Below are 10,416 nucleotides of genomic sequence, written 5' to 3'. Positions count from 1 at the left end.
ATTGCAAATATAGAAACGTCCAAAGAAACAAAAATGTGATTATGAATGTGTGGCCAGAAGGCAATGCTGTTGGGTTAAGTGCAAAAAAGAACTAGGGAAGATAACTAGGGAAGAGGCTGGCAGTCTGGGAGGAAGGTCTTAGAGATGTGGTGTAGGATGAAGCCGCAGGATTTAAAGACGGCCTGGCTGTATACATCAGATATGGATCAGATAAGCCAGGTTACACTCTGAATGAAACAAAGGAGGTGATTGTGGTACAGCCAGATAGCAGGAGAGGGCAGGAAGCTAAGTGCTCTGGAGCTGATATCTTATGCTGTGCAGCATTTTATCTTTTGTGCAAGAGGGGAGATTCTTCCTGATTATCTCACTGCTGGGATAAAGATCTTGGTTGTTGACTGTTTATGGTTTATTAGTATTTGTTATGTTTTGTTGGGTGACCTTGTTTTCAGATGATATTTGGTACAATTGAGAAGGTTTGTTGTATTTGAGTTTTTTTAAGGTTTCTTTCTGCCTTCAAAACCAAGATGTGTCTGTTTTGCCTAAGGAGCATTCACTGGCTCTTCCACTTCTTAAATGCACATCTGACTTGGGGGGTCTAGGTTAAGATAAGGACAGGAACAAGTCTGGCAGTAACGAAAATGTGTTACCTGGTGAAGGGTATGTTTTTAGCTGTTTTATCAACAGTGCCATCTGAGCAAAGGGTGGTGTTCTGCAAAATGATGCGTTTCATGAACTCTGTGCAGCTTCAGGCAAAGTCTACCCCAGACTTCTGCGCATGGCACCTTGCAGGTCAGAAGGACGGGAAAGTCATATTTCATGCTGAACATGCACTCAAATCATTTGGGCTTTGTTGAGCCTGCATGAGGACTGTATCTTTAGCTTTGAATTAATCCCCCAAGGCTCTGTGGTGGCCCAAGTTAGCTGAGGCACCTGTTTGCCCAGTTTCATGATGCAGAGCAGTCTGATCATGTGCAGTAAGTCCATGGACAAAAAAGGTCTAACTGAGCACAGACTTATTACTCCATCACATCCATTTATCTGCTTTGAGCTTGCTCTTCCACCACCAGTTATTAAATGTTCCCTTCTGGTGAATCCCTTCACTGGCCTTTGAGCTTCTGTTTCCTTCTCCCCTCAAGTCAGGGAAAGACCGGATGGAGATGTTGCAATTGAATGAGCTTCCTCAGTATCCTATGCTGGAAGGGTGGCACAAGGTGACCAGCAGCCACTGAAGATCCAGGGGTGCTGAGTCAGCCTCTCCACCACTGCAGTGCAAACAAAAGCCTGGGAGTAGCTGAGTTTTTGTCAGTGGAGATTGCCTTCAGATCCCAGCAGTGTTTTTCGCAGCATGGAGGTAGGCTTGGCTGCGTGTTTCTACTCAGAGTCACAGCAAAGACAATGTGCTTCCCCAGGATGACAGTGAGCTGGGAACTGCCAGCAGCCACTTGGGAAGCTGTGTCCTAGGTCCTGTTTAAAGAGGGCTCTGTGGAGCCTTCCCCCCATGTAAAAATGGTGCTTGGAGGGAGAGCAGGTCTGCTCTGCTCCCTCTGGGAAACAGGGAAGCAGAAGAGCAGCTTTGGGCTGTGCTGGCCTCCCCAGCATATAGTCGCTTGGTGCAGAGGCTGGTGCTGGTGATAAGACAGGGCTTTTGCCTTTCCTGACTCAGCAGAATGAGGGATTGTGTTGGTAGAAGGAGGCTGAACACATGAATGCAAACATATCCTTTTTCTTTTAAAGAAGTTGTGGGTGTATTTCTTTTGCTGATGCCAGCCTTTTCTTTTGCTGCTGGAAGGAAGTGGAGAGAAATTAAGCTTCTGACAAAACAAAATTGTGATTATTAGCATATTACTGCTTGCTTACAGTAAAAATGAGAACAAAAGGCTTAATGGAGTCATCAAATCATAGAATATCTTGAGTAGGAAAGGACCCACAAGGATCATTGATGTCCAACTCCTGGCCCCGCACAGGACAGCCCCAAGAATCACACCATGTGCCTGAGAGCATTGTCCAAATGCTTCTTGAACTCTGGTAGGCTTAGTGCTGTGACCACCTCCCTGGAGAGCCTGATATTTTCCTAATGTTCAGCCTAAACCTCCCTTGACACAGCTTCATGCCATTCCCTCAAGTCTTGTCACTGGTCACTAAAGAGAAGAGATTAGTGTCTGCCCCTCCACTTCCCCTCATGAAGAAGCTGTAAACAGCTGTGAAGTTTCCCTTCAGTCTCCTCTTCTCGAGGCCCAACAAGCCAAGTGACTGCAGCCGCTCCTCATATGACTTCCCCTCTAGACCCTTCACCATCTGCACCATCTTTGTTTTTACTTTTCTCAAATGTTTATCAGTTCTGTTTCTCATTTTTTTATTAAATCTTGCACCTTCAGGCCAAGCTAGTGCCCACACGAGTTGGTAGATGGATGGACAACCATCCTCCCTGACTCCTCTCTTATTACTTGGCACAGCTATACATGGCACTTCATACAAAAGGCTCAACTGGTGCATGTATATACTGACCCTGAACACCTGGACAGTGCAGGTAGCCAGCCAGAGCGAGTGCTGTGGTCTGGGCGAGCCTGCCCAAACAGCTGGTGACAGTTGTGGCTGTCCTTGTGATGAGGAACATGTCTGCTCTGATCTGTAGCTGGATAAACAGGCCTCAGTATAACTGCCAGGTCATACATCTGCAGTTTGTAGTCTGGATTTCTAGGGATGCAATTTTCTGGGAACTGCCTTCTGTACCTGGAGACAGAGGTAGGATATGAGCAACAGAGGAGAAGATCAGTAACATGTCTAACAAATCAATTAAACCTACATTAGTTTATGAACATGCACCTGTAAAACCTCTTCTTCCCACCTTTTTCTAGTGGTAGTAGTCATAATCTGTTGCTGTGTCTTTCTCTCTCCAGACGATTTTGCAGAAGAGGAGGAGGTGCAGTCCTTCGGCTACAAGAGGTTTGGTAAGTGGCAGCAGTTCTTTCAGCTCACTATTGCATACTGCTTAGGGTAAGTCAAACACGTGCTATGAAAAACTTCCTTGCTGGCAGCATGAAAACATACAGGTATAGTCCTGGCATCCACTTTCATCCAATATCTTCCCAGAGGAAGGTGTGAGTTTTAGACTTGGTTTATTTTATTGACAAACATAAGGTTGCAGAAATAGCTCTGATCAGAAGCAATGAGTGGTTGGTTTCACTATGTGGTCATTATCATTATGAAAATGAAGCCCACACCTGAACAGAAATGAATATGCTGGCTGTAAAAAAGGGTCCACACCTCTTACATGTCCTCTGCCCAGCTGGGCATTGCTTCAACCCACAGACCAATGTGCTGCGAGGTTTGTAGGTGTCCCTGAGAGTGGTGGCATAGGACCTTCTGTAGACTTGCAGAAGTTGTTCCATCAGGTGAGCCAGGACATATCCTGTGCACTCCTCTCAAAAGAAAAGTAAAAGTATACAGTATGAATGCATTCTGATGTCAAAAATTATTAAAATTAGGTGGGTCACTTTCTTTTTTCCACTTTCCCTTTTTTTAATGTTTGTTCACTCAAAATGACCTTCTCTTGAGGAAGGTAGTGCCATGCATCTGTGTGCAGGGGTCAGCAGCCTTCGAGGCCCTACTTTTCAAGGTTCTTGTGGTCTCTTTCTCTCACTAAAACATTTCAGTCTCTGCAGCTGACAGCTTCCCCCAGGACAGGCTGATGCCCATCCCTGTGGCAAAGGGAAGGTGCCATGCTGGCCTCTGAGCTCCCCCAGTGCCAACTCTGTCTTGCAGCAGCCAAAGGAGCTCATCATTGAAGCTGCTATGTGCCTTTTCGACTGTAAGCCATCGGGGTAAAAGTTCCCCTTTTTTTTTGTCTCCTGGGAAAGTAGCTGCAACAAGTCTCACTTTCAACGATCCCACTTGGCAAGCAGATAGGAAAGGCAAGCTGAAAATAAAAAATGAAAAATAAGTCAACAATTCCTAGCATCCTAAAAGGAGCAGGGACAGGCAGTGTAAGGAGATGTGGTGTTCAGGAGGTGGGGATCACATTCGCATGACCTCTTCTACCCCCTGAACTACTCCACCGCTCCCTGCTGTTGAGCTTTATTTTGGATAGGTCAGCCAACCACAGAGCCAGCATCTGTGGCTTGGAAAGTCTTGCCATAAGGCTGCACACAGGGTTTTTTCCTACTCTTTTGTTGTTGTTGTTGTTCTGGATTAAACCCTGGAATAGCAAAAAGAGAAAGAAAAAATCTTGATAAATAGGAAGAGATGTGTGCTGCTCATTTCTGTCACCTCCAGACGAGTAAAAAATACTAGGATTCTTTAACACATAAAAGTAGGTCCCCTCAATGTTGTCCACTACCTAGCTGTCCCTGGTCAGCATACTTTTGTGGTGAACTGTGGAAGGTTTTAGCAAGGAGTGGGTGCTCCAATATCCTTACTATCCCAATAGTAAGTACACTGTTGGGACATGATGGAGTTTTTGCATATTGACTTGGTTTCATTTCTTTCTTTCTTATGAGTATTGTGATGTTGCCAGTGTGAGTTATTTCTCCACTTAGAAATGCAAAAGCATTTCCAGAAGTGCTTGTGCTGTTGCGCTTGGTGGGATGGCAGGGAGGAAGGAGAGGGCCAGTGGTGTGGCACAGGTAGGAGAAGATTTCACCACAGGAGGAGGAGTCAGGGTAGTTCCACCGTTAGGAAACAGCCATAACTGCCTTATCCTTCATGTAAACATCGCTGTGGTCAGGGAGGTGTCCCGGATGTCTGCAGTACAGAAGAATCGTTGACTAAAAGGGGAACAGAATCATGAAGCCCTAGAATTGGCACTGGTGAGAGTTGTGTGATTCAGTAGTGTTCCAATATTAAGAAGCCTTCTTACTCCAAACTGGTTTTGAGCCCAAACTTCCTCCCATACCCGCTTCCTCATCTTTCCCAGCATCGTGGGGTAGCATAGGGAGGAACTAGGCTCACCTGTTTTCTATACATCCCTGCACCAGCATATGTGCTGTTTGCAGGTGCTCATGTGTCCCCTAAAGGGGTTATTTCCCCTCCTTCAGAAAACCTGACTTGACGTTTTCCCATTTCTACAGTCCCAGCTACATTTCCAGGCAGCCCCTAAGCAGCCTCTGGAGGGAGCAGGAGCCATGTGCCTTCAGCAGTGCTGTCTGTTTCACCTGGCACTGGGCTCCTCCATTTACCAAGGTGATGTACATGTTTTTAAAGACTCCAAATTCAGTGGACAGTTGGGTCAGCATTTCTGGCGAAGCATCAGAAGTTGCTCTTGGGACCAAAATGCAGTGGAGTAGTTCAAGCTTCTGTCTGACCAGTAGGAAACATTATGCCTGATATCTCAATTGGTGCTCCCTCTCAGCCCTGTGTCCTCACTGGTAAAAGAAGGCAGTATAGGGGAATCCCAAGGCAAGAACCAAATTTTATTATGCAAACCTTGATAAAAGGTAATATTGAAAGGAGTCCTGTTCTGTCTGCTGACTGTTGCTGTAGAAATGCCAGTGCTGTTCCTGTACAGCCTGCTGGTGTGGATGGCAATAAAACCAGCAGTGGGGTTTTTGTTTCAGGAGTCACAGTGTAAGACCATTTGGGTTAATATATTGTGACTAGAGTAGTCCCTGTATGCTCCATGGACATGTAACATGGTTAGGAAGACCATGACTCCAGAACCTTTGACTCCATTGTTAGGAAGTGGGAGGCCTTGTTTGGAGCAAAACGTGAAGCAAAACTGAAGGCTAGAAGGCTGAAGCAAAATGGTTTGTCAAATACCAGCAAGTCACTGCTGGCAGCTGGGAACATGTGTTGATCAGCATTTGGCAGACAAAGTCTTGACCAAACTGCTTTCCTAGAATTCAGCTGAAGAGTTTATTATTAGCTGCCTTGTTTTTGGAGCCTGTAGTTTGGTTCAAGGAAGGAAGAGAAGGAGAAAGGCATTATCCAACAATTTTCATTTCAGGGAAGAAGCTTTTGAAAAGAGGACTGAATACACACTGTCCTGCACCACTTCCCCTTTTTCTGAATCGTTCTGTTCCTCCTTTTCAGATAATTTAATTTCTGAGATCATGCTACTTTATGTTTTAGTCAGTAGAACATTAGCTGGTCATATTAAGCCAAACATACTAAGCATAACACACTAACATAATAAAGAACAATGAACTCCAAGATCCTAGGAAAATACACACCAACACTTTTTCTCTTTTGAGCTTGGGATAGATTTGCTGCGGGGGGTCTAGGAGGATAGGAAAGCAGTCTTTCCAGCTTACTGATGCTGTTTACTTCTTCTCAATGGATGATACAGATGTGCAGAGATGCTGCCAGAAGTGCAGTGCTCAGCTGCAATGGTGAGGAAGCGTGTTTCTTATCCCAGTTATTTCATTTTCAGCCCTGTTGTTCAGGCTGCTTTGAAGTTATCTGCTAAGATAGCAAGCTAAGCCTCTCCACTGGTTTTCCTCTACCAGATTGCCACCAGTGTTAACTCTTTCATCAATCAGTGTCATTGATTTATGCACACACCCCACTTTGGGAAAGAATGAATGAGGAAAGGGCAAAACTTACTTTTCAATATGACACACCTTGGGGATGATAAATCTCAAGCATGAGAACTCAGGCTAGTTTTTAGATAGTAGATAGCAGGGTGAGATCTCTTTATGGGAAAGTTTGACTCTTTCCTCTGAGATTCAGGCTCTGGGCATCATCACAGGCAAGGGAATTGAAGGGAAATAATGGGCTCTAAGGCAGCAGATGTGATCTTCCTAACTTTTGGCATTCTGAGGCGATAGATATTGAGATCATTGTGAATTTTGTTTCTCTATATTAGTGTTTTAAAACTTAAAATCCGCACTTTACTGAATGGAGCCTTTAATGTAGAAATTTCACTGTGATATTCATTGTATAAGACAAAGCTGCAGTACGACATGGAGTAGCTGAAAGCAAAGGGGATGGATGCTCTTTGAACTGTTGCAAAGCACACCTGTAGCATTTTAGAAAACAGGCTTCAAAGAAACGAGCTGAAAGCCCTGCTGTTGAAAACTTCCAAGGAATCAGAAGATAGGGCCAGTACACTATGGATAAGTAGAAGACTAAACAGTTTGTGTGAGATAATTACCCTTTACCCTTGGCGAACAGAGCCGGAATTGGAGGCTGTAAGCCTGTCCTCCACAGAGGTGCTCATCTCGGTCACCCCCATGCTCAAGATCATGAATCAGGATCCTCCTCACCTTCACCTTCCCACTTCCCTGTTGAGGGGACAGTCCCTCATGCCCCCGCGTAGCTCCAGTGCGCACCAAGGCACTGGTCCTCCAGTCTTTCCCACATTCTTTAAGTCAACAGCTGACAAGGAAGGAGGAATAAAAATTACTTGAGTGCTCCTTCAAGAAATGTAGGTACCTTTTCAGGTGTCTTTTATAGGATATGTAAGAGATGACTGGGTGAGGATGCCCCTTCCATGCAGTTTTGACAGTCTAGATCCTGAGCATCATTCCAGGTGTAAAAATTAAATCTAAGAATTTCTGGACCAGAAATGGATGAATCATCCTACCACACAGTAATGAAATCTTCCATATGAAAAAAGGTGAGGGGAAAACCCACTGGTTTTAAAACATATTTGGCAAATATGATTTTTTCCCCCCGGATAAGTGGCTTGGGAGCATCTGAACTAGATCCATTTTTAATAACTGTTTTCTCACTATATATCGTTTATAATATTTTACACAGTGAAAAGCTATATATTATTTCTTCACCTTTGACAGGATACAACTGGGAAGTTTTAGGAGTGTACAATTGATAAAAGTGTTGTGAATGGTTTACAGCAGAAAGGAAAACTTTAAGATAGAAAACTTTTTCAGAGAAGGGTTTAAAAAATGCATGGGTTTTTGTGCCTATAAATAACAGTTCAAACATGAGCATTGTAAGCAAAATTCATGGCTTGAAATTTTGTGATAGTTCACAAATAGCATTTATTCATTAACACTGCACAGACAGAATAATTTTAGTCCTTATCTCTGGATAAATCCAGGCCATTGTTCACATCTCTAATAATATGCACAAAAAGTGTCTGGCATCAGTCTGGTGGTGTGTTATATCCACACAAACCTTAAGCCCTTAACAACAAAAAATAAAATTCTAAGCTTTAGGAATTTGTCAGCTTTTCTTTATGGTTTGTAAATGACCAGTGAGGAATTTCAGGTGCCACAAGCCACATCCCTCCCTGGGCATTCTTTCACACGTATGCCTGCAGTGTGTAATCATATGGCTTAATAAAAAGTCACGGGGTCACCGATACTCATAAAGCCAGAGGAAAGTCAGGCACATTGCTTCCAGATCACTGATCAGATGAGGATTTTGCCTGCATGCATCCTGGGGTGATAAAATCCCCACTGAATGGCAGTGCCTGTGCGACTGTTCATTTTAGGTGGAGAAATTTCATTGGAGTGACCCCTTTAATTGCCATGGCCAGCAAGGTGGAAGGGGGTCTAGTCTGCCCTCTCCTGGGGTGAGCCCTGAGCAGTGGAGTGAATCCAGTACCCTTGGGGGTCCTGGGTTTGCGCTGGGGCTTCAGTCCCAGCATCAGGGGCTGCATGCAGGGGGATCACCTGTGTAAGTTTTCTTTGTCTTTCATTCCCAGTACCTACTCCCAGTACTGAGGTGGTTGGCAGGGAACTGAACTCTCAATAAATAAACAAATGCTGATGCCTGTGCAGTATTGCCAATGCAGAGGAATGTGCTCAGGAGCTGTCAAGGTGGCTGCATGCCACCAGCCTGTCCCTCTTCTGTCAGCAGCTTCTGTCTCTTGCAATGTAATGGGCATGGGTGATAAATGGAATATCCAAACCGCAAATTTGAAACTGCCGATCTTCGTAAAGATGGAAAATAGTTGGTGCACCCTGATAAATCCTTCATTGTCAGGCAGTAATAGCAAGATCCAAAAAGTTGTCAGGTGTATGTGTCCTGTGCTGAACTTATTCTGGAGCTGTAAGAGCTGTTCATATCTGTGGGTTTGTGGCTGCCCCTCTCCAACCTGTCCTGCTGTGCCTGGCTAAAGGCACTTCTAATCCAAACCCATAAAGAGGCCTCTTAGCAGTGCTGTGGGGACTAAAGTCATTCCAGCTGTGCACTGTTGTGTAGGCAATCTTTTTTCTCTTAGTTATGGTTTTTTTCCTATTTGGTACAATTAAAATTCTTGACATATTTCTTCATATATTGCATTTGCGTTCTCAGCAATACCTGTTTGATCAATCCCTGCCTTTTACAGGGGTGTGTTGAAAGGCGGTGTGGTCACCATTAGGTGTGAATTTTGCTCTCTGTTTTTCATTAGAGCTATAAAATAGGTGTGTGGGCTGAACAGCATGTTGTATTTATGAATGGAATGAAAAACATTGGCTACACTGTAAGCAACACCTGGGGATTTTGTATTTATTTCCCTGTAAACTAGCTGGACAAATAAAGATGTTTGGTAACATCAGCTTGCTTCCAGGACACCAAGGCTGCATTCTGGGCTGTGCAACTGGATAAAAAAATTACCTGTGAAATTAATGTCTTGGAAGGAAACTAAGTTGTATTTTCAGCAGTTGGTACCATTATGTTTCCGTGCAAGGCAGTAACACAGGAAAACTGGGAGAAATGAAAACTTCAGCTACAAAGCCATCACAAGATGGAAGAAAAAAGAGTTGAAATACCCATCCGTTAGTGGACTCTTCCAGCACTGCTGTGGGATTGTAGCACACACCAGCATTACTTCTGAGCTCCTCTTAAGCTTTATTCCAAATACAAGCCTGCATCTGTAGCCAGATGCTACTGTACTCTGCTCTTTGCTGCGTGCTGCTAACTCCTTGGTTGCAAGTGCTTAAATGTGTTTAATTGACCTTTGGCTTTTCTGTACCTTCTTCATAATAATTCCCCATCAGAAAGCTGCTGTGCTGTGCTTACTTCCAGCAACGCAGTGACACTGGTGTTTCATGAGAAAGGGGGTGCTGTATTCCCTTGAGGATATGTTACTAGATGAACTGATCAACACGAATAAAAAACATACCTCTCAGGTGCTGCTTACGTTGGTATCCTGGATTCCTTTTATATCTTAGGAATTTCCTAAAAATGTCCTGGAGCTCTAATACCCATGTTAAGTGACAAGGCAGAGGTGACATCCCCATGCCTGATTCTGCAGGCCACGGAGCCCTTTGCAAACGCTGCTCAGCGTCCCATTGAATCAGGCCCCCAAGTGTGCAGCTTGCACAGAGCAGTGCTTCTGCCGTTACTTTGTCACCAATTTATGAACAGCAAGTATACTTACAGCAAAGAGCTGTGTGGTTTAGTTAGCACTTACCAAGGCAAATAGTTGGTGTGAGTTAGCTTGACAGACGTGTCCATACTGCCTCGTACAATGAGGCCCCAGCTTAGGGGGTCGCCAGGTTAGGAAACCTCTCTGTGCCTTTGACT

The 10,416-nt window shown here is 44.4% G+C and overlaps 1 protein-coding gene across 1 annotated transcript in view; it reads left to right on the top strand.

Moving 5' to 3' along the window:
- Positions 1-2,897: 2,897 nt before the first annotated feature.
- The window catches only part of COLEC12 (collectin sub-family member 12), a gene marked incomplete at its 5' end in the record, with an annotated part of 85,224 nt that continues 77,705 nt past the window's right edge, over positions 2,898-10,416 (top strand). The window contains one exon of the mRNA XM_009073895.1: positions 2,898-2,948. Within this exon, the coding sequence (XP_009072143.1) occupies positions 2,898-2,948 (51 nt within the window). The remainder of the gene's footprint in view (positions 2,949-10,416) is intronic.

This window comes from Acanthisitta chloris, unplaced genomic scaffold (genome assembly GCF_000695815.1).
Source record: "Acanthisitta chloris isolate BGI_N310 unplaced genomic scaffold, ASM69581v1 scaffold9444, whole genome shotgun sequence".
In the NCBI taxonomy this organism is placed as follows: domain Eukaryota; kingdom Metazoa; phylum Chordata; class Aves; order Passeriformes; family Acanthisittidae; genus Acanthisitta; species Acanthisitta chloris.
This window is presented reverse-complemented; position numbering and strand designations above follow the sequence as displayed.